The 24,702-nt window shown below is 44.1% G+C and overlaps 1 protein-coding gene across 1 annotated transcript; it reads right to left on the bottom strand.

The window, feature by feature from the left end:
• Positions 1-357: 357 nt before the first annotated feature.
• Positions 358-23,919, bottom strand: LOC309332054 (keratin, type II cytoskeletal cochleal-like). The gene is made up of 9 exons (XM_081844717.1): positions 23,250-23,919; positions 21,609-21,817; positions 13,642-13,702; positions 11,209-11,304; positions 8,304-8,468; positions 7,349-7,474; positions 3,552-3,772; positions 2,586-2,620; positions 358-1,541 (listed from the first exon to the last, which is right to left on the bottom strand). The coding sequence occupies exons 1-9, from the start codon at positions 23,655-23,657 to the stop codon at positions 1,351-1,353; spliced, it is 1,512 nt and encodes a 503-aa protein (XP_081700843.1). The 5' UTR covers positions 23,658-23,919; the 3' UTR covers positions 358-1,350.
• Positions 23,920-24,702: the final 783 nt, after the last annotated feature.

Here is a 24,702-nt window from a genome sequence, read left to right on the forward strand (position 1 = left end):
CGCCCCCATCTATAAGACCATCTATTTTGGGAGACTCAAATTTAAGTTGGCAGGGGGAGATGGCCCAGAATATAAGACGCCCCCTAATTTTTGACATTATTTTTTAGGGGGGAAACCTAGTCTTATACACAGGAAAATATGGTAATTGATTGCTCACTTACCCCCCTTCCCACTACAAGCACTCACTAAAGTTATAGCTCAACTGTGACATATAAAGAGTTAAAATGGTGTCTTGAAATCCATGATTTTTTAAAAAAGCAGAATGTGAGAACATGTGGCCCCATGTGAGAACTGGATACTCTTAAGTGGTTGTGACTACAATGTGGAGTAGGAGGAAAAAGCCATCACAAAACAGAATATCATTCAGAGAAGAATTTTATTTTTTGTGACTTCCACATTTTCCTCCCCAAGAAAATTGGGAGAGGGTGGGAATCGATTTCTGCATCCAAAACAGAGGACATGGAAATTGCCTGTATAGTTTGGAATTTCGTTTTCCAATTATACTTCGCTCTCAGTTAAACCAACAGTGAAACTCCCCTTGATCTCAATGGGAGCAGCACCACAATTTTAGCCAGGGATGGGGAACCTGTGGAGCCACCCCATAATAGCAGTGCACTATAAGTATACTTGTTTCAAAAGTGCAGGAATGGGGGACTCTCTAGAATTCATTGGCTATACTTGCTGGGGCTGATGGGAGGTGTAGTACCTAGAGGACTGGAGAACCATTTTGGTTCAACAGGCCAGATCTTTATCTCCCACCATCCTACAGGCCAACTTTGACAGGTGGGTGTTCCCTGTCAAAGTTAGTCCGTGGAACTTTGGGGTAAGCTATAGCAACAGAGCAGGATTGAACTCCCTGCACATCAGCTGATGAGCAGGCAATTCAGTCCTGATTTATGCAGGGTTCAGGTGCCCATAGGGAACCCTCTTGCAGACTTGAACTGAGCAGGAATGATATATGGGGAGTTCAATCCTGCTTTCTGCAAAGACAGGCTTTGTGAGCAGCTGAGCCACCCATGTTGCTACCTGGGCCAAACCTGACATCACATACGATGTCTGATGTAGGGCAGGTGGACATGATTTTTGGGGAAAGGGTCTCATGGGCTAAATCTGGCTGGAAGTTCCCCATTCCTGATTTAGGCTGTTGATGTGGGAGGTGAGGTAATACACTTGCAGGATATGGCACCATCATTTCATTCATTACTGCTGGATTTAGCAGCCAGTTTGGTTCTTGGGAGATAATGATCCCATCTTCCCTATCTCTTCTTTACTTTATCTACCTCTGTTCTGGGGGAAGGGGTGGGGGGAATGGAGATGTGTTCAGGCAGTGATGACCTTGGTTTTCTGAGCTTAGTTTCTGACACTTCGTCTGGATGTGCTTGTTGTCACGCTGTACGTTGATTTCAGGGCACCTGAGCCACCTCCAGAGGAGAAGCTGAGACCTCCGCCGCTGCCCATTCCACTTCCCAAGCCAATTCCTCCTCCGAAACCATAGCCACCTCCGCTGCCATAGGAGCCACCAGAACTGGAGTTGAGCACAGCTGTAGGACACAAGGGAAACCGCGTATTAAGCTTTGATACAGTAACAGTGTGGCCTCTTTTTGGGGAAATGAATTTCCAATAACAAGGGACTGTTTCCAATAACATTGAATGGGTTTATTAACTAGGGCTCAGCAGCAACTGCCTGTTACAAACATTTCTGATTGTGGTTATATGCTATTCATTTCAATAGCAATCTAGGCCCCAACTGGCATTCCTAAAGGTAAAGGTACCCCTGACCGTTAGGTCCAGTCGTGGACGACTCTGGGGTTGTGGCACTCATTTCATTTTAGTGGCCGAGGGAACTGGTGTTTGTCCACGGACAGCTTCCGGGTCATGTGGCCAGCATGACTAAGCCGCTTCTGGCGAACCAGAGCAGTGCACGGAAATGCCGTTTACCTTCCCGCCGGAGCGGTACTTATTTATCTACTTGCACTTTGACGTGCTTTCGAACTGCTAGGTTGGCAGGAGCAGGGACTGAGCAATGGGAACTCACCCCGTCGCGGGGATTTGAACCGCCGACCTTCTGATTGGCAAGCCCTAGGCTCTGTGGTTTAGACCACAGCACCACCCTCATCCAACTGACACTCCTACCAGGTAGCAAAGATGGGAATCTCCCCCGCAACTGCAGAACCTCTAATGATGGAGGAGGAATATATTTTAAATAGTTTTATACACAGAATTTGGTGGTTCTGACCAGATCAAGCTTTGCTCACATTGAGTCAATTTTTATATTGAGCAACCGCTTATGTCCAAATGTTTTGTGCATTTTTGGTTTGGTTTGGCCAACTTAATTATACACAAAATAATTTGCATTAAAATTATATGGATATATGTATAAGAGAGTCAGACCTGATGCTGCATTATATTTGTGTATATTCATATTAATACACACATACTGCATATGTATTAAGATTCCACCTCTTCTCTATCTGCTAAGCAGTGCTTACAGTAGGCTATGCTTGCCAAATAGTCCAGATGTATTATGAACAATTGTGGTAGAAGGGGAAAGGAAGGGAGAGAGGAGGTGGGAAAAACAAACTTACTCATGCTCATAGAACCAGCTCCATCACCAGCCAGCCTATTGAGAAAAGAAATCAAGAGCTCCAGTTAGTTCTTAACTTTTAATGCCTGAAGGATTATAGATCTTGGCAACAGAAAGGGAACACAAAATAAATGGTTGTCTATATAAAATATTCAAAAGAGACAGCTGTGTGCCTGTAAATAGCGACCGATAATTAATGGACACGTTCCAGTCCTGGGGGGAACCATTTGGAACCGCCCTGCTGGACCAGGCTACAAGTCCACTTAGCCCTCCAATCTTCTCTTTCCAGTGCCAACCAGCTTGGGCAAATGGCCTGCAAGTGGAAAGGCAAAATTGAAGTAATAACAAATCAGGTGTGCCATGTTTGGAAACAGCTTGCACAAGCCTTAGTGGCATGTGAACTGTGGAAGCACAGGGGGTAAAGAACAGTCTTGTCCCAAATCAAGAGATCTCAGCCAGGCAACTTTATGATTTTTCATGGATCAATTGATCATTCACATTTGTGTGATTTTGCAAATGGGTAAAACCAGCAGTTTGAACGCAAGAAGCAAAATTTGCTTTTGGATGATGTGCGCATGCACTAGAGCAGACAGCAGCTTAGAAAGGCTACGCAAGACATTAAAATAGGGTGATGCCCCTCCTAAGATCTTACAGGGCACACCACCTGCACTGCTTTAAAAGTACATGTCTTTAAAAGCAATTATCTATTTTAAAAATTTGCTGCTTGGGAACACCTCTTTAGCTTATTGCTTTTAAAATAAACAATGGGTTTTATCCCATAACAGTAATACCCAGAGGAGACACATTAACATGAATGATCGTGACTAACTGAGATCCATTCATTTGAATGGTCTGCTGAGTAGGAGCTAGCTGGATGCAGCCCAATTGAGGCTAACCAATTGATGGATTAAACATTGCATCCCTAGTGAAGAGGTTAGATGATTTGAGCATGGCATCTGGCACTCACCGGCTCTCCTCTCCTTCCAGCAGCTTCCTGTAGGTGGCAATCTCAATATCCAGGGCCAGCTTGACGTTCATCAGCTCCTGGTACTCCCTCAGCTGGCGAGCCATCTCTTGCTTGGCTTTGTTGAGAGCAGCCTCCAGCTCTGCTAGTTTGGCCTTGGCATCTTTGATAGCCATCTCCCCACGTTCCTCTGCCTCAGCAATGGCAGCATCGAGTTTAGCACGCTGGGGGGGAAACCAAGGCATAAGATTGTTTAGAAGTTCTGCCTCTCCATCCTTCTGCCCCAAAGGAGAGAGAGCAGCCCAAATGGCAAAGGTAAAAGCTATGGTTTTCCCAGTAGTGATGTATGGAAGTGAGAGCTGGACCATAAAGAAGGCTGATCGCCGAAGAATTGATGCTTTTGAATTATGGTGCTGGAGGAGACTCTTGAGAGTCCCATGGACTGCAAGAAGATCAAACCTCTCCATTCTGAAGGAAATCAGCCCTGAGTGCTCACTGGAAGGACAGATCGTGAAGCTGAGACTCCAATACTTTGGCCACCTCATGAGAAGAGAAGACTCCCTGGAAAAGACCCTGATGTTGGGAAAGATGGAGGGCACAAGGAGAAGGGGACGACAGAGGATGAGATGGTTGGACAGTGTTCTTGAAGCTACCAGCATGAGTTTGACCAAACTGCGGGAGGCAGTAGAAGACAGAAGTGCCTGGCATACTCTGGTCCATGGGGTCACGAAGAGTCGGACACGACTAAACTACTAAAAAACAACAACATGAATTGCATGCAAAAGTTTCCAGATTCAACCCCCAGTGACATCTCCAGTCAAAATGGTCAATAATCAGGTAACCAGAAGGACCCTCTGCCTGAGAGCCTGGAGAACCACTGCTAGTAGGGTGGGCTCACAAGCCTCTGCATAGAGCGAGGAGAAAAGAGCGCACGGATTGGCATACCCTTGGCATGTGCTAATTGGTATGCATAGCTCACCATTGTAGGGATGCAGCTCGCCATTGTAGGGATGACTGTGGCTGGGTTACCAGTGTGTGCCCGCTCAGCCTGTTGTCCTGGCACTAACTGTGGGCGGGCAATTTCATGTCCCCTCCCTGTTCAGGGTTCCTTCTCTTTCAACTTGACTTAGGTTGTACAGTTCTCCAAACACAAGACTGCCTTCTGCAACTTGGGACATACGGTCACTCTAACCACCTGACAGAATGGAAAGCACTGGCCTAGATGGGCCTGTCATATAATAATGCAAAGTGGCCTCCTATTGCTACATGCCACCTGTTCCAGTCTCCACAGCAGTGAGCAGCTAACAGGGCCAGTGGCAGCGGCGTAGCGTGGGTTGTCAGCACCCGGGGCAAGGCAAGTAATTTGGGCCCCCTAACCCGTGGAGCCAGGTAGGGGCAGAGAGCTGCGAGTGAGAGTGTGCCCCCCCAGATGTTGCGCCCGGTGTGGCCGGCCCCCCTGCACCCCCACGCTACGCCACTGACCAGTGGTCAGGGATTATGGGAACTGTAGTCCCCAAACATCTGGATGGCCAAGTTTGCCTATGCCTGCCCTAAGCTACTGAATGTAATGGGGCCCTTGAATATGTTCAGCTGTCCTTTGTCAACAACAAATTGTCGCTGTTTTTTGTGTTGAATATATGCTATATGGTAATTTATGGACCTAATAGATATCTATAAAGCCATTTGAACATAACAAAATATGTACATCATAGGAGACTACACAACACAAAACACTTGCTGTATGTAGGTTTTATTTCTTTTTTTATCTTATATTTTGGAAATGTACATCCAGGTTTTTTTCCTTTAAATTTTTTTTTTGGGGGGGGGCCAAGAGAGTGGGGCCCTAAACTACAGATTGTTTAGCTTATATGTAAATCTGGCACTGCCAATCCACATTGCTCTTGGCTTTATCTGTGATAAATAGGTCCCACCTATTGTTGCCTGCTAAAATTTTCCTTTGTTGTGCTAATAATAATATTATAATAATTTATTATTTATACCCTGCCCATCAGGATTTAACTTCCTTCCGTAAGACAGAGCTATTCTGCCTGGCTTTCAATTTGAAATTAGCCTGATAATAACAATAATAATAATAATTTATTATTTATACCCCACCCATCTGGCTGGGCTTTCCCAATCACTCTGGGCGGCTTCCCAAAAAATATTAAAATACTGTAATACATCAAACATTAAAAGCTTCCCTAAACATGGCTGCCTTCAGATGTCTTCTAAAAGTCTGGAAGCTGTTCTTCACTTTGACATCTGGTGGGAGGGCGTTCCACGGGGGGTGCCACTGCCAAGAAGGCCTTCTGCCTGGTTCCCTGTAACTTGGCTTCTTGCAGTGAGGGAACCACCAGAAGGCCCTCAGTGCTGGACCTCAGTGTCCGGGTAGAACGATGGGGGTGGAGACGCTCCTTCAGGTATACTGGACCGAGGCCGTTTGGTTCATTACCATAATGGCTCATTACCCCAAGCTAACACCTCACACAGTCCTGACTTAATTGACTTTTGATACTTGGATACTTGGTTCATAACAATATATATTGCAGCAGGGGAGTGAATGTCCATGCTGCAACAACTGCTTACAATCAGATTGCTGCTTGTAGGAAGCAAAGATGACTGAGACTAAGATGACTAGCCAACTGCATTGCTGCCAATGACTCATTTATTTCTTGCACTCCCATTGCACTCCCATTGTACTAGACACTCCTGTAATGCAATGTAAAGCGTGCAATGCAAATATAAAGGAGAGGAAGGGCGTACTGCTGAGCATCTGGGCTTCCATTCATTATTCAGAGGCGGTGAATTGGGTCTCACTGTTTGCTTTGGTGTGGATGTTTGCTGGAGCCACCCTGCCCTAAAGCCAAACAAACACTATGGGGAGTGATTCACAATGGCTTATCTCCCCAGCTTTTGAGCAAGCAAGCTTTCTGGTTAATTCAACATGAAATATCCAGTCCTTGAGGGTACTCATCAGCACAATTACCGTACTTTTAAAAAAATACAAAAAACCAACATGTCATTCACTCAGCGAACTGCCAATGATTGACAGAAGACAGAAGGAAAGAGTAGTAAACTTCCTGGCCAGAACTGTCATGGAACCAACATTGATAGGAGACCTGCAGGATCAGGCCAAAAGGCTACCTTATCATAGTGGCCAATGCAATGCCTGTTAATGAGAAACCCACAACTTTAAACTGAAATTACAGTTCTTGAGCACGGGTAGGCAAACAAAGGCCCGGGGGCTGGATCTGGACCAATCGCCTTCTAAATCCGGCCCATGGATGGTCCAGGAATCAGCATGTTTTTACATGAGTAGAATGTGTCCTTTTATTTAAAATGCATCTCTGGGTTATTTGTGGGGCCTGCCTGGTGTTTTTACGTGAGTAGAATGTGTCCTTTTATTTAAAATGCATCTCTGGGTTATTTGTGGGGCATAGGAATTCATTCTTCTTCGCCCCCCACAAGGTCTGAGGGACGGTGGACTGGCCCCCTGCTGAAAAAGTTTGCTGACCCCTGTTCTTGAGGGGGGCATCAGTTTCTTCCAGGGGTGGAGGAAAGGGAACTATCTCTCTCTCTCTCTCTCTCTCTCTCTCTCTCTCTCTCTCTCTCTTTCTCTCTCTCTCTCTCTCTCTCTCACACACACACCAAGTTGGCAATTATAGAAGCACAAAGTCACAAGAGGTGTGGGGAGTGGGGCCTCTTTGGCCTATGCAGGGACACCCCCATAATTCATTTAAGTCAGTGTGTGTGTGTTGTATCACGGAAAACCCCACAAAGAGTTCTTTCCAGCTACTCACCTGATTTTTCACATTCTCAATCTCAGCCTGCATTCTCAGGATTGTGCGGTTAATCTCAGCAATCTCGTTCTTTGTGTTCCGCAGGTCATCGCCATGCTTCCCAGCACTGGCTTGCAGGGCTTCATACTGAGATTAACAGAGAGGAGAGATGCTGTTGAAGGTGCAGGTGGGATTTGTTGCAGCAAAACAGTCTCCCTTCCTCACCACAGGCTCTTCTTTCTGGTGACAGGGCCAGTGCCAAAGACACATGGTACCTATAGGGCGGCATTTAACTAAATAATGTGCTAGTGCAAGAGGATTTCTCCTGGCACCATTGCCAAGTCTAGGGGGTGGGCACAGGGGGAGGAGAGGAAGAGAGCATTCTGTTGCACAAGGAGAAATTTGCACTGATGGAAATTTTTTGCTTATTACTGCAGTGAATGCAACCTATTGTATGCACTCAGGAAGAGTTAATGTGTTTGTGGAAAGAGGAAAATGAGTACAGAGAGAGATTACAAAAAGGACGTTACCCTTTCATTGTTACAAAGATCAGTTCATCTGTCTCTTTGATTATTTGTGTGAAGTATCCTGAGTGCATTAGCCAACAGGCATCACACAATAACACAATGCGGAGGAGGATGTGGAACAATTGGTTAAGGTGGAAATTATGACATCACAATGGGCAGATTGAGGGCTTGGAACTATGCACTTCCATTATAGAACGGTTACAGATGAACGAAGAGCTGTTCATCCTGGAGGCTTTAAAAGGTAGGTGTGATCATCGGGGGGAGGCGTCTCCTTTGCGGATAAGGCAGCTCCTCAACAAGATCAAATCAGGGAATGCAGCAAATATGAAATGTCAATGACTTCTCATTAGTCAAGACTGTAATTGGTAACCACCTCATTATGGGAGGATATTATTCATATCCCCAAACAGTTGTTTCCTTACGAGTTCATCTTTGCCACTATGACTCACCTTGCTTTGATACCAACTTTCTGCCTCAATCCTGCTCTTATTGGCAATCTCCTCATATTGAGCTTTGACTTCAGCAATGATGCTATCCAAGTCCAGGTTTCGGTTGTTGTCCATCTGAAGCACCACAGAAGTATCAGAGATCTGGTTCTGCAGCTCACGCAGTTCCTGGAAAATTAAAGAGACGTGCATTCATTGTCTGTTATCCTTCTTAACATCCTGCCTTTCCTTCAGATCAGGAACCATTAGGGTTTATGAGTAACAAAATTGAAGTCTGGCGGGTAGAGGGAGAGACACACACACCCCAGGCAATTTCAGCAGGCATGCAGTGGGAGGGGAGAAGCCCTGTTGTGCAAGCAGAAGACCTTACACAAAGCTTCTGCTGACAGGACTTGTTAAGGGAATCCCATCCTCTATCATTTTCATCTCCCTTGGCTTATTTTCAATTTGCATTTAAAGTCTTAAGGGTATTTCTTCTTAGTGGCCATATTGAAAGGGAGGAAGGGCACTCTGCTACTACATTTTCCTTGCCCCTGCAAATCACTGAATAGTTCCCCACTTTTGCAGGAATTAATGGTCATGTGAAAGTGTGTGCCAATTTAACCCAGGTTTCATTGACACAGAATGATACCTGGAGCAGATTTGGAGCCCACCATTTTTCGGGGTAATCCTGATTCCACCTGGGGGAGAATCTGGAACCAACTCTTAAAGCACAGGTGGGTCCTCCAGATGTTGCTGGGCTACAACTCCCATCATCCCTGACCATTAGCCATGCTGACTGAGGTTGATGGGAGTTGAAGTCCAACAACACCATGAACACCCTCTTGTTCAAATTATAACCCAAAATGTGCCAATTTCAGCACACCAACTTTAACTTCCCTTTTGGGGTGCCTGTGGTGATAACTGACTGATTCATCTGTTCAGTTCACCACAAGGTTAACATAGCTGCTTGCATGCAAAATTTTAAAGTTGCTGCAAAATGGTGGGCATAATATCCAGATAAACCATTATTGCATCTTTATTGGTTATGTGGCTTAGCATGCACAGAGAATAATGGGGACAAATGTCCCACTGAAGCCCAGACACCAGTTTCAATTATCAACTGGTACACGCTCAGAGGTATTATCTCCCCCAAAAGAAGGAACTTTCTATCATATGTGGTGGGAGTGTAAAAGGGTGAAAGGCTTCTGGGAAATGATATACAATGAATTGAAAAAGATGTTGAAATATACGTTTGTTAAGAAACCGGAAGCCTTCTTACTAGGATTGGTAGGTAATGAAATTAATAAGAAAGATTGTAAACTTTTCCAATACGCAGTAACAGCAGCAAGAATACTTCTGGCGCAAAGATGGAAGCAGGAAGAAATTCCAACGGTGGAAGAATGGAGAACGAAATTGACTGAATACGCAGAATTGGACAAACTAACGATACCAGAGAGACCAAACGTTCGATACCAGAGAGACCAAACGTTCATCGAGGACTGGGGGAGATTTACAGAATATCTGAAAAGCATATGTGATGTACAGATAATGCTTGTTGGTTTTCAAGAGACTCTGTGAAAAATTAAGAAATATTGTAAAAAAGAGAGTAAGAAGGGAGAGGTGATTTTTAAAGGCAATATTAAGTTTAGAAATGTGTTTACAATATAAATTTAAACGAAAGATTGGCAGAGAAACTGAAGGAAGTCAAAAATTGATGAATGTGTGATAAAATGTGAATTGATTGTATAAAAATGTTTTGAAAATGAATAATATTTTTTTTTTTTTTTTTAAAAAAGAGGTATTAACTCCCCCCGTTCCTGCAATGTGGCCTATACTGAGTTCATCCTGCCACAAGAATATCAATATTAAGTCATTAAACCAACAAGACCTGCAAACTCCTTTTGACTTTCATCTGCTGCAGATGAGAAACATGTGAGGAAACCAACCGGATATGCTAAGCAAGGGCTAATGGTCTTCTTCGCTACAATACATTACTTAACAATACTTTTTTGTTGTGAGCGCAACAAAAAGTAAATATAGACAACTAGAATGATATGCCTTCAATGTTTGTTGCTTTCATCACAGAGAACAAATAACCATCATTTGCATTCAGTGGCTTATATAGCAACATATTTTGCACCTGGATTTTCCAGTCTAAATTTATTTAGACTTGATCATTCTCATTTTGAACAAAGTGCTGCTGTTCACAAAAGCCTTTTAATCCTAACCCTTCATGTGTCTTTCCATGCAGCCCCATGCAAATGGCACATTGGTCCTCCTATCCAAATGGGGGGATCTGCGAAACATGGCCCCTAACCACAAGTCTAAAACAGTTTTTTGCTGTTTGAAGAACAAGCAAAACTTCTTCTGAAAATTTCTACCCACCCACCTGGGGCATTTAGGTTTTACCTTCTTGGTTCAAAAAGGAAACAATGTCTGCTTGTTACATTTTCATTTGGCCTTTAAGAGCACTGATTGTCTTCATCATTAAAGTCTTCAAACATTCTTTCATGCCTTATTGATGGGTATATTTAGTTCCTTGAAAGGACACATGCAAACATAACCATGTTCTTTTCTTTTTCCTAACCAATGTTAGAATATTTAAGTCAGGGCTGAGCAAAAATATTCCCTCCCATTTTAAGACCTCAATTTGAGAAGGCTTCATCTGCAGAAGCTTCCAGCATTCAATCCATGGTATTTCCAGGTAGGGCTAGGAAAGGCTACCGTGTGAAACTCTGGAGAACTGCAGAGACCTTCGCCATCCTAGTGCCCTCCAGCTATTTTGATCTACAACTCCTGTCACCCCTGACCATTGGCCATGCTAGCTGGGAGGCTGATGTGGGTTGGAATCCAGCAACATCTGGAGGGCACCAGATTGGAAAAGGATATGCTAAGTGGTGGAAAGAGCATAGAGAAGTTTACTTACATTTTCATAGAGTGCCCTCAGGAAGTTTATCTCATCAGTCATTCCATCCACCCTGGCCTCCAACTCCACCTTGTTCATGTAGGATGCGTCAACATCCTAAAAACATAATCAGAAAACCAAGTTTGATAACATAAAGGCACATATTTACATGTATGGTGGGAGTGTCACCCATTGGCTGTTTTGGGAGAGATGGTGTTCCTAGCAGTTAATCTAATAACAAAGCAAGAATTGATACCAATCCCTTTGTTAGCATAACAGGGGATATGGGGTGGGGCCAAATGCAGATGGTTTGAATAAAGAATAGATTCTCTAATTACTGTTTGCTGTCAGGATGGCTATTGCAAGAAAATATTTAGAGGGATCAAATAAGGATTTATGGTACAGTCAAATCTGGTCCATAGCAATTGCTGGAAAATAGGAATTAGTAACTTTTCAGTTTTAAGTGAGACTGTCATAATACTTCAAGGAAAATATCCTGATATTTATAAATAAAATAATTATGGTTTTTCACAGGGACTGTGAACAAAATTACCCACATTTGTATTGTGTGTGTTTTTAATTTTAATTCTGCTTGTCTTTCATTATTCTTGTGTATTATTGAAGTATATGGTCTTCCTTAAATACATAAAATAAAGAAAACCAAGTACACTGGATAAGATTTCACTGGAGTGAGGACTACGATGAAGAGAAAACTATTGTCACCTTGTGCAACTGATGGAGAATTCCACATCCATGTACCAAGAGTTAATCACCCTCGGACTGAAAACCATTGTGCGCTGCTCTTAATATGAACTGTCTTAGTCTATCACCACCACCACCTCCACCACCATCATCATCATCATTTTATTTGTATGCCACCTTTCCATAGTTGAAACTATGCTCAAGGCGGCTTACAACATGACAAGATCTACATAATTGCAAACATAGCAGAAGTCATAAACAATAAAACACATAAAAAAAAATACACAACCTAATGGAAACAATTTCCACACAAATCATAAGATCTAAAATTAAAGATACCAACAATAATATCAATAACAGCAATAGCTCTCTCAACCCCCCGTAAACAATACTCCAGCCCAGGAATCTGCTCAACAGCCACAGCTTTTGTAGCTGGAGTCAGTCAGGACTCCACTCTCCCAGGCCAGATGGGAAAGGGCCAGTAAGGCAGGGTGCAGGTCTTCCAGGGCTCACAGCCAAGATGGCCTCATTTAAAACAACACAGATGAAAATTAAAAACAGTTTAAAAGAGGAGCCCTTGGTGCTAAGCAGGAGCTGCAGTCCTTGTGAAGCCTGTCAAGCCCCGCCCCAAGCCAGGTGGAAAGAGGCAAGGGCGGGGCCCTTCAGGCCCTCAGCAGGCAGTCCAGGGGTTGCCAACCTTTTTTTGGGTCTGTAGGTGCATTTCCAACCTGGAAAAATTCTCCTAGGCACCACACCACACATCAACCAAGCACACAGCCATCTATTCTTTTGGTTACAACAGTTAATTTCAAGACTAACTTCAGTGGGAGGAGGAGACACTGGGCTCCAGGGAAGGCTCTGGGAGCACATGTGCGCCCACAGTCACCACGTTGGCTGCCTATGCCCTAGTTTGTTTCCAACATTGCCAACGGCCTGTTTGACTTTGGGTAAGTCACCTTCCCTCTTTGTGTGTCTTTTATTATTCTCCTTGTCTATCTTGTCTGTTTGATTTGTAAACAAAGGGAAGAGAAAGGCCATGTCTACACAATGGAAAATGTGCTTTGGGTGTCCAGCCCAAATAATAAGGAAGCGTGTGCAATATTCAGTGTGATTCAGTGCATCAGAGGTGCCCAACAATTCTTTCTTTACTGAAAATGATCTTCAAAGGTGTTAGATCATCCTTCCGCCAGTAGAGGTCGAAATCTGCAGTACACTGATCACTCTGAGAAATGATTCTCTGGCCTTCCCATCTCCCCCACCTTCCATGAACGTAAGCCTGATCTTCGTTAAGTTTGTTTTTTCAGAATCTTTGCTGCATTCAGTTCTAGCTCGTACAAAAAGCAAGTGGCGTGGTGATACAAAAACTGTACCACTTAATATTGCAGGTGGGGATAACATCACTGAATGCTTCTCATGGGGCAAGAGGAAGACCCTATGTATGAGAAGCTAGCATATCAGGGAGAAGGCAAGTCTAATTTTCTACGTGCATTGTGGGGTTTTCCAATATGGACCAACATTTAGCTATGTGACCCCTCGTCTCCACTTTGTAGTGCACTGTCTCAAAACAGTTTTGCCACCTCCTGCACTTTAGCAGATCTCAATTCATAGAGAGCTGCAGAAATACTACTGGAAAAGCTTGCAGCATTAGCATCTTGAGTGTGGCCATCAAGGCACACAACCATAGGTTTTGAGTCAGAACACATATGATTACCAATGACACTGTGAGTAAAAAAAACAGTTATGGTTTCTCACCTTCTTGAGCACAACAAAGTCATTTTCTGCTGTTGTGCGCTTGTTGATTTCATCTTCGTATCTGTTAGAAAAAGGGAATCAAAATACATCATTTAAATGTACGTGTAGGTTAGTAGAATCATAGAACTGTAGAGTTGGAAGGGACCCTGGGGAACATCTAGTCCAGCCCTTGCAATGCAGGAATATGCAGCTCTTGCATACATGGGTCGAACCTGCAGCCTTGGTGTTATCAGCACCACAGTCTAACCAACTGAACTAACAAGGCAAAAATCATGGCACACAAACTCCAGATTGCAGTTCTGTTCTCGAGCAAATCAAGACCATTAACCATATTTCATCCCCCTTCCCTTTCAGTGACAACCAACTTTCTCTCTTTCCCTCTCCTCCCTTTACAGGAAAACAACTGTACTTTGTAAAAAATTCCTTCATATCAGATTCTCCAGTCCTGAAAGCTACTAATTAAGTTGGGCTGCAGAGTTTAAAGGGTGCAATCCTGTGGCTCCTGGGAGAGCATTCTTTTCCACCTTTTCAAACTTGGAGATGGAGCCCTGGATGTTTGATCCAGCCTCCCTGCCACCAGGGAAACTGGGAACAACCTGGCCCAAATAAACGTAAGATTTCTGACACTGGTATGGCCAGAATGGAAGTGTGCTAGGTGTGGTTCAGGGATGTGTTGGTGTGGGGAGATTTGGAAACAGCTTGGTTGTTCCCACCAAGTTGGTCTAAAGCTCTCTTGGGAATTTCCCTCCTGGTATCCCCAATGAAACAAAAAAGAAAAGAAAAGCCCTGAGAAATGGATAGAGAATTGCAGGAGCACCTCCAGCCTGCTTGTGAGAGTCCAGCAAGGCTGAGGGTGAAACCACCTTTGAATTTCTCTGCCCACCAGTCTTGGCACTTTGTCAAATCAAACAAATTCTAGGCACCAATTACCTGCAATATGCAACATCAATACAGCATTCTGGTTTAGCCTTTGCTACTTGGCTGTCAAAATCATTCAGTGGAGCCTCTATTTTCTCTGGTTCTACTTGCCAAATACGAACACAACAAATATCTGTACTTTTCATTTTCAGGAGCAAAACTGGTCTGTTCATAATTGCAAAGGTGTGTCCTAAATCTAGGAAGCCAGTTATTTTGAATTTGGAAATTGGGGGGGGGGAGAGAGAGAGATTGAGGGAGAGAAAGATGTTGCTCTAATAAACGCTTTACATAGCTAGACCAATTTCAGAGCATGGCGGGAAATCCAAAAGATGGAAGAGCAAGATGGAATGGAATGGAAAAGGTGTGATGATGAACAATAAAAAAAAATACCTTTGTGAAAATTAGATACCCTAAGTTTCCTGACATGGGCAAAAAACATGAAAATAGTGCTGTGGTTTACAGCGGCCACAATTTATTCTGCTCTTAACCAAGAAGAAACACTATTCAGACTCCACACTGACAAACACAAGATTGAGTAGGTACAAAATGGATGATAACTAATCTGGCAACCATCCTTCTGAGAAGCATCTAAGGATTAGAGTTGACCTTCAACTATGTAAGAGTCAAGAATGTGGCACTGTTTCAAAGAAAGAGGAAGAAACAGTCATCCCCTCCCTTCTCTCCACTCTTGAAGACAGATAACTGGTTTGGCAATGGCCCTTGAGCATAAATACCAGAGGACTGGAATGGATTTCAGTTTCCATAATTGGTCAATACTGTTGCAAAACCCCAAAGGCAAAAGATAGAACAATAATATTCTCTGCCCCTTCAGTGCTGCCAGAGCTGCATTTGTGGGGCTGTTCCTATTTGCATTTCAGATGCCTGCCAGTGTCTTTTCATGAGGTTATTGGAGAGAGAGAGAGAGAGAGAGAGAGAGAGAGAGTTCAAAGGCCTTTGTGCAAAGATAGTGTAGTTAAGGGCAGGCCTTCCTCTGTGTCATTTACAGCATTCACGTAAACGGACTTTGCTTTTATTCCACAGCCATCATGACTTCAAAGTACTTCATATCCCCCTCTCTATTGTCTTGTTGGTGCTTGTTGAACAGTTTCCTCTTCCAACAAGCCTTCTCAGTGGAGATTGCTATCCTATCTGGCCTCTTGCAAATGACCGATTTTATATATGCAATATTTTAACTTTTTATATGTATGTAATTGCCTTATATATGTTTTTAGTGTCTTGTAAGTCACTTTGAGTTGCCCCACAGGAAGCAATTCATAAATTGCTACTACTACTACTACTTTTGTTTTTGGCAAATTATTTCCACAATATATATAATATCAAATCTAACCTAGAACCCTAGGCTATTGAGCCTGCATAGATCACATAGATTCCCACCCCCCTTTTGATTTTAAAATACCTTGCCCTTCCCTGAAGGAGCTTGTGTGGCACATATTAGTCTCAAGAACAACTCTTCAGCATTGCTTAGAATGTAAAAGGAGCTTCAGACCGAAGACCCTTCTTGTCCAGCACTCTGGTCTCACAGTGGCCAACTAGATGTCTATGAGAAGTCCACAAGAGGCACATGATCACAACACCTCTCTCCCCACTGGTGCTCTTCAGCAACTGGTATTCAGAGGCAAAGGGGTCTCTGGTGGTGGAAGAAGAACACAGGCAGCATGGCTAGTAGTCTTCTCCTCCATTAATTGGTCTGACCCCACTTTAAAGCTATCCAAGATTGTGGCTATCACGGGAAGAACACCCTCTTGGACCAGAGGTTGACTGATGCTGCATGCGCACAAGTGATCTGGTGAACAGGATTTCTTTGAAATACGAAGCAGCACTTTCACAACTAAATGTTCTTCCATGTGGTCACTGATCAGCTGAGCACAGGTCCTGCTCAGATATCAAAATTTGGCAACCCTAATATGCATTCTGTGAAAAACACTTGATTGGAGTTCAGAGATCAAGGGTGGGATTGGGGGGGGCAGAAGGTAGATTAGGGGCTTACTGGTAGATCTCTGAGTGATTTCCAGCAGATCACTAAGGGTTTCTACTACCAGCTGCTAAAACAATAGCAACTCCCTCTCTCATACCTACGCTCTTCTGAATTAGGCTGCTGAAATGAAGAAAGCTTATGGGGAAAACCAGGAGTGGATTTGTGAGTCAGCAGACTGTACACCCAGTTCTGCCCCTGAAAACTTATTCCTGGATGGATCATGTGCTTAGGGGCACCCTGTTCCTTAATTCTGTGTTTGCTCCTTATCCCTCTAGCAAATAACAGAGTGGATCTCACTATCTTATGCTCTGCCCACCCCTGAAAGATAAACGCTACCCTGAGCAACTTCAGTATAAGGCGTGATAAAATTGTACTAAAATAAATGGATTGAATCTTGGCTTCACACTCAGTGGAAGAAGCAGCGCCTGAGTTCTCCTCAGGGCACATTCCACCCGTCAATAAGATAAGGTGATTTTTGTCTATTCCTCCTTCCCCACATCATGTGGACTAAGGTGCTCAATGCTGCAGGGGAGAGGAAGAGCAAAAGACTCTTCCCTTTGAAAAACCTAGGTCTCTCACATCTGCAGATGGACAAATCTGTCAATTTTGGTTTCTCCACATTTCCAAAGAAAGTCTTCACAAAAATTCATCAGCATTTCCATGAGAATTACTCCAAAGAGGCACCTTTCTGCAGAGCAGTTTTTCCAAATGCAAGACATTTCTGTATGTTATTTTCACAAATGCATTCATTTTTATGCACACTTGTGTGTGCATTTTTGAACATGTAACTTGGCAGGGGAACAGCATTGCCCAATTTGGAGAATTGTGAATTTTGTCTTTCGGTTTGCATTGTATTTGGTAAACAACATATATGGGAAGTTCACCTTAAACTGATTCAAATTACTCCCCTGTCTTTTTAGATATCACCCATGTCTATGTTTTCCCAAGAATATTGTTGGCAGCCTGAGCGCAGCTAAAGTTGTCTTCACACTTGGCCTTTGAATCATCCCTGTTTGAAATCACAAGGCAAGAAATATGAGACTGTTTCAAATTCACTTATCTCAGAAAAAAAAAACTACTCCACAAATCTATATCACTCTTATAGGATGTTCATTGTCCTCATAGCTCTCTCTTCCTTCCCCCCCAAAACATTGTGGGAGCTGTAGTTTTGCTGAGAATTCTCTACATTGCATATCTTCAAGTACGCCCTTCTCACAGAACTATGTATCCCAGGGCTGACTGTTGAAAAAGAATGACTTTTATACCAGTTTAAATATGCATTATAGATATGCCCTTGGTTCAGGAAAACGCCCTTTGATTGTAAAGCATTGGCAGCTGTTTCAAAGGCGTAATTCAGATGATTAATAATATAGCAACCCTAGCCAAGCCCTACCCAGGGTCGCTGTCTCTCTGCACCCCCCCCCCCCCAGTTATCCTAGCTATGCATAATACGCCTGCACCTGGGGAAGGATTACTAGTTATTGACTTTTCTCCTCTATGGGTCACACCCTGGGGGTTTATCAGTACTGTTTGCTTTCCGTTCCGGTCTGAGCCAGTTTGCCAACTCATATATATTTTAAAGCACTATAGGTGGGGCGGGGGTTAGGGTGAGGAATTGGTTCCCATTGAGACTTCCTCTAGGAGCATGAAGGGCCTCTTGTACACGATCAAACTGCCAACCTTTGCTCCGCTCGTCTCCATGGAACTCTTTTTAATAACACCAGGTGTGTTCCTTTGTGAACTGCAAAGTTTGTCGACAGATACAACGTTTAAACTCTTGCCCCCCCCCCCACCGGCCTTGTAGCAATTCTTTGCCAAGGGAGAGGGAAAGCCAGGGAGGGGGGGAGCTACCTTTCACTCACTCGAATTTTCCTCTTTGAATTAATTGCACAAAGCAGCTAATCTCAATTGTTAGAGGACACGAAATGCACACACATTGCTTTCTAACTGCGTGGCCATGCAAGAACACAGCATATGGGTACACAGTGAAAGCGTAACAGCTGAAACTTGATTTACTAAAGCTTTAAAACACTGGATATGTGATAGAGCAGGAGCTTGGTTTAAGTTCTGTAGATTCAGGGTGCGGCATAGTGGTTAAGAGGGCTGGGGAGTGGTCTGGGGAGAGCTGAGCGAAAAACCTGACGCAACCTTGAAGGTGGCTGGGCGAGCTGGGACCAGTTACTCTCTCTTGGCTTAGCCCACCTTGAGGGGACAAATAATGGGGGCGGCTACAGATGGAATAAACCAACCAAGCTGGAAGGGCAGGGGTATAAAGCTATCTAACCCAACCCTGTGTTGAGAGAGAGAGAGAGAGAGAGAGAGAGAGAGAGAGAGAGAGAGAGAGAGAGAGCCTGTGACAACAGCCCCAGAAGAGTCGTGCAACTAATCCAAAGGCACATAATGCAAAAGGAAGTAAAACACCATCACAACCACCACCACACACATAACAATCTGCAGACCACAAATGAATCCAGAAGCCAAATCTTGTTCAAACTGCTGCTAGGGTAGACATGAGCAAGCTTTTAACCTTAAGGTCACTGCACCTCTCTAATCATAGAATCATAGAGTTGGAAGAGACCACAAGGGCCATCGAGTCCAGGAAATTATTAGAAGATGGAGGTGTTTAAGCCCATAAACCTGCTGGAAATTCTTTCTCCTGCCATATGCCAAAAAAGCTAGCAGGATCAGAGAAGAAGGCTTTAACCTAGCTCAGCAGGACTGCTTTACATGCACAGAAAGCTACAGGTGTGGGTGAGGGTAGCATATGGGTGATGGTATCATTCAGACATGAGATTTCCGCTCCGCAGTCTGAAATGTTGAAGTCCATGGTGGGCTGTGCCATGCCCAGGTACTATTTCGGCATGAGGAAATCAGCCCTAAGGCTTGATATTTAAAAGGCAAATCAGGAGAGCTTAATGATGTCTCATGTGACATGCATGCAGGCCCATTGGGATTAAACCATATATTCTTTCTAAATTTTTGACACATGCCCACACCATTTCTGCTGCTGTTTAATGTTCTTGCACTTTAACAAAAGAGTAAGTCTCAATCTGAAGTCTCTCCTCTAATATGTTATTGCTTCTCATGTAGCTGTAAAGTCCTCTCGTGTCTCCTTATAAGAAATACCTCTCAATTTGATATCACAAATCTGTTTTTATCGGCACAGTCCTGCTGCCCATCCCAGATCGACTCCAGAAGACTCCCAACTCAGCAACATCAGCCCCAGGAAGTATAGCCATTAGCCAATGATTAGGTTTGATTGGAGTTGTAGTCCAGCAATACTTGAATGATTGCAGATCCTTGTGTTATACAGCCCAAGTGTTTTCCTTGTGCTTTTTGTGGTAATTGCCAATGTATTACATTACTACATTCTAATACTTTCCTTTTTTAAAAAAATAAAAATAAAAATTGCTTTTGTAAACTGCTTTGATACATTTTGGTGGTAGAGTGGTATATAAGTATTTTTTATAGTAAAATAAATAAATAAAATTCAACTAGGTTGGGGACAAGTTTGTTCAATCATTCTTCCTTGAACTAATGTAGATAAAAACTGTGGATGCAGCCACCATGGATTCCCATGAACACAGAAACACTGAGGTGGTAAACCTTTCCAAACTCCAGATGTTGATGAACCATAACTCTGGCCAACAAGATCTATGGTCAGGGATGATGTAGTTCAGTAACACTGAAATCTTGCAAGTACTCAACACTGGCTGAAGCAAAGTCATTCTGCTGCTATCCTCTGCCATACCTTTAAGTATATGGCATTTGTTTAACACCCTTATCTTAAGCAAAATATGTGTCCACATGAATGCACTCTGAGGTCCTGCTCCAAGGATGGGGAGCAGGATCAGGTACAATAAGGGACCATGCAGTGTGTGGCTTCCAAGAGTCTAACAAGGTTGCAATCAAACCATTGCATCCATATTCAGTTTGGGAAACTCAGTGCCAGCCAGGCAGGCTTCTGGCATCCATACAGGAAGGAGGGGGATCACAACAAGATATATTCAGACACTAAAAGGCTACCAGATCTTGGATGCTTTCAATCAAGGGTGGAGAACCCATGGCCCTCCAGATGTTGCAGGACTCCAGCTCCCATCAGCCCCAGCCAGCATGGCCAGTAGACAGGGATTATGGGAGCTGTAGTTCAGGAACATCTGACAGGCCAAAGGTTCCCCACCCCTGCACTTACCTGGGCCCTTGAAAATACTCCACGATTATGAATGCCTGATGTTGCCTGTGCTAGGTTTATTGGATACTTTATTGGATTTCTTAAAAAGTTGATGCATCGTTTGCATGCTTTGGAAGATGCAGCAAACCCTCATACTGTGGTTGCAATTCTCCACTCATTTACCTGGGAGGAAGTCCCATTGAACTCAATAATTTGTAGTTTTGAGCAGACATTTGCATGCTCACACCGCGAACTGCATGAGAGTCATCTCAGGGTATCTCTGCATACACCTGCTTAGAAGTAACCCCTAGCAAGCTCAGTGGGGCTTGCAGCAGCCAGGGGGGGAAGAGGACATGGCTTCTACACCTTTGCAGATTGCATTAGGTCACATCCACACCACAGAAATAATGCACATTTAATGCATGTGGCTTCCTCCTAGAAACTGTGGTTTGTTAAGAATGATGGGAACTGGAGCTCTGTGGGATAAATTACAGTTCCCAGGATTCTCTGGGGAAAGCCATGTGCTTTAAATGTATGTTGTGTATGTGCCCTTAGACTAGGGGTATTCAACAGGTGTAGCTTGCCTTGCCAGCTAAATCTGCCGAAATTCTTTCTTTGGTATTAACTATTAAAAGTGCAGGAATCCTGACCTCTCTTTTTGCACCTGACAAGCCTAGTGGGAGATACTTTGGAGTAGACGTGCAGAGGCTCACAGTGCACAATTACGGTTGCTTGGCCCCACTGAAACCAATGGGATTTGCTCTCAAAAGAAATGTGCATAGGATTGAAGCTTTAAGCTCTCCCATTTAGAGCCAGGTGATGCTTTGTGAATGGGCCACCTGAACCTGCTCATCTCTGCAAAAACCGTTATGAATACATTACTTGTTCTTGAAATCCTCAACAAGATCCTGCATGTTCTTCAGCTCTCCCTCCAGGCGTCCCTTGTCGTTCACCAGGGCATCCAGCTGCCTCCGCAGGTTGCTGATGTAGGCTTCAAAGAAGGCAGGGATGTTGCTCCGTGTGGTCTTCTGCTCCTGCAGGAGGTTCCACTTGGTCTCCAGCATCTTGTTTTGCTGCTCAAGGAATCGGACCTGAAAAAAGCCCCCGAGGCAAATTCCATAAAGCCTGTCATTCTGCCAGCAGGGCTCGAAATACCACAAAACAGTAGAAGATTATGGCCCTTCATGGCTCTCAGCATTTAGATGTGAGGGTAGATGGGGCTGGGGGAAGGAGTCCTCCGAGGAATGTAGATAGATGAGGGCGTGGGAGGAAGGAGATTCACTGATTATTTGTGGGAGAGGAACGGCTAAAACTGCAACACTCTGGGTAAAACTATGCTGAAAATGGAGATTTTTCATATCAAGTATTAGCATTCATCAGGTGAGTAAGATCTAGAGAACAGTGTAAATAGTAGAAGCTTGGATTCAGGTACATGTTTTGCAGAACTTTTGGACTTCCAATATTTATTTAGATTTCTTTTGATCTACATAAAGATTGATTAACTATACCTTTTACTGCATTTCCCCCTCAAAACAAGCCAGTTAAGGCTGTGACTGATCAGTGATTCCACCCCCTGCCCCAGGACCATCATGCCTAAACTCACAGCCTGCTGACTGCATCACACTTGCGATGGGGGAGGGATATGAATACACAAAGTTACTGGGGCTCATTGTGTGTGGGGGGGGGCATAATACTTCACAGGAAGTCAGTGTGGGCTGACTATTAAACTCAACACATTTCCTTTTGTGTAAGGAATGCAAATTCTATTGCAATGTGCCATGAAGGTTACGGCTAATGAACGCTTGTGATATACCACAGGGTAACAAATAAGATACTCCCAGGTATCTGAGAGAACTTAAAAAGAAAAAAAAATGGTCCAGGAGCTAGAAGCAGATGTAATAAAATAAATGGATGATAGGCTATATCTCCATGGGGTTGCAATCTGTCCTCTTTTACCTTATAAAGTGTGGTGCAGTTTAACAGAGATTTATTGATCAATCAGTAAAAGAGGTGAAGCTTCAGATTCATTGATATTTTTAAAAAATATATGATTGAACCTAGCAAATCCTTTAACCGCGTTAATTTCAGATGTCAGGTTCAGAGAACTGAAGCTGCAGCAAGCAAAAGATCACTGTATGTATGTTTTACTTTGGATCCCCTTCTCATTCCACTTTCCCCAGGGTGTGGTGTGCTGGTCACCGTCTTCACAACATGAGGGAATAAAAGCCATCATGTTGAAGTTGTGGCTCCAACACCCCCTGCTATTAACCAGGCAGTGAATAAAGAAGATCACCAATAAAGCAATGGCAGGGTCATGTTGGTCATCGAGTTACAAATCAAAAGCAGAGAACAAAGGCCAGATGCTGCTTCAAATAAAATATCTAGCAGAGCCACAGTTGAGCTTACAACAAAAGACCACACTTCTAAGCAAAGCACAGCCATGACCGCATGAGGCCTGTAGAGAAGCTCCTATCGATTGCTGGGACACTAGAGAAGGATCAGAATAAGCTACGTATAGCTCACCTTATCGATGAAGGATGCAAACTTGTTGTTGAGGGTCTTGATCTGTTCCTTCTCCTCCTTGCGCACCTTCTGGATGGTGGGGTCGATTTCCAGGTTGAGGGGCGACAAGAGGTTCTGGTTGATGGTGACCTCTTGAATGCCTGCGGGCGAAAACCCTCCACCATACATCCCTCCATGTCTGCTGGAACCAAGGGCACCGTAGGAAGACTGGACGCTGTAGGAGCTGGCGGGGGCGATCCTCCTGACGCCAGAACCCAAGTTATAGAGGCTGGAGCTGCCAAAGCCCCCTGGCTTGCTAAAACTGCCGCCGCCTCCGATTCCACGAGATGAAGAGACAGAGCTGACTCTGACCTGGGTGAACCCACCGGACCCAGCTGCTGAGCGGGAGCTGTAACCAAATTTCGACATGGCCTATTCAAGCAGGGCTTTCCTTATTTTGGAGAGAGAGGGTGGTGGTGGGAAGAAACAGCAAGTGAGGCTCGGAGGAGTTAAAGAGAGAAGCGTCCCTCTGAACCTGCAGGCTGGCACTTCCTCTCCTTTTATCCGTTAGAAAGAGCTTGGGGGCAGAGCAGGGATCGTTTTACTGCCTGGACTGGGTGTGTCTGGCGGCCGTCCCACTCCTTGCCTTCAACCTGCTGAGCATACACAGGAGAAACACAGCCACAGAAATCCTATCGGCTCCACTCCCTGCACCTTGCACTCGCCCCACCTTTGCACAGAGGCGGCTTTCGCCCTTTGTTGCTGCACAGAGAGAGCAGGTTGCACTCGGAATACTTCCATAGCCTGAGGACATTCTCCCTTCCCTCCTCGATTTGTCCATGTTTGTGTGGGAGTCAGGGAAGGGTGCCGCAGTTATCGCACATTTTTTTTCAACCTCTTGCTGCGAGCAAAAAGATTAAAAAGCAGACAAAGCCAGGGTGGGTGAGGGAGACTAGAAAAACAGATGAACAAAATGTGATGGGAGAGGTCTACTTCAAATGTTGCCTCACATTTGACATTTCACTTCTGTGCTATTTTTCTCAGGCTTTATTATTATTATTATTTTTAAAAAGAGGATTCACTTATCTTGTAGAGTTCATATCAGGGTTACCATTCCAAGCACAGTTACCAGGAAGTAAGAGGCAATGTCCACACCGAAGCAGAAGGAAGCTGGCTGAAGGGTGTGGGAGGGCGTGGGGAATTCTGGAATGTCCCTCTTTGGCCAGCAATTAGGGGGAGGGTATCTTCCTGAATCCCTCCTCCCACTGGAAACAATGAAGGTAGAAAATCAGCAAATCTGGGAGACATTTTCTCTCTCTGCTGCCTCCCTGCTGCATTATTTTTCTAAGCACAAGGAGTCCATTGTTTGCTTGTTTTCATGTTGGGGAATGTCCAGGGAATGCAAATTCTTATCTCTCCACTCTGACATGATAAAGCCTTCCACCTTTGGATTTTTATCACCTTGTTCTGTTGC

Source organism: Podarcis erhardii, assembly GCF_964252035.2.
Source record: "Podarcis erhardii genome assembly, chromosome: 2".
Lineage (NCBI taxonomy): Eukaryota > Metazoa > Chordata > Lepidosauria > Squamata > Lacertidae > Podarcis > Podarcis erhardii.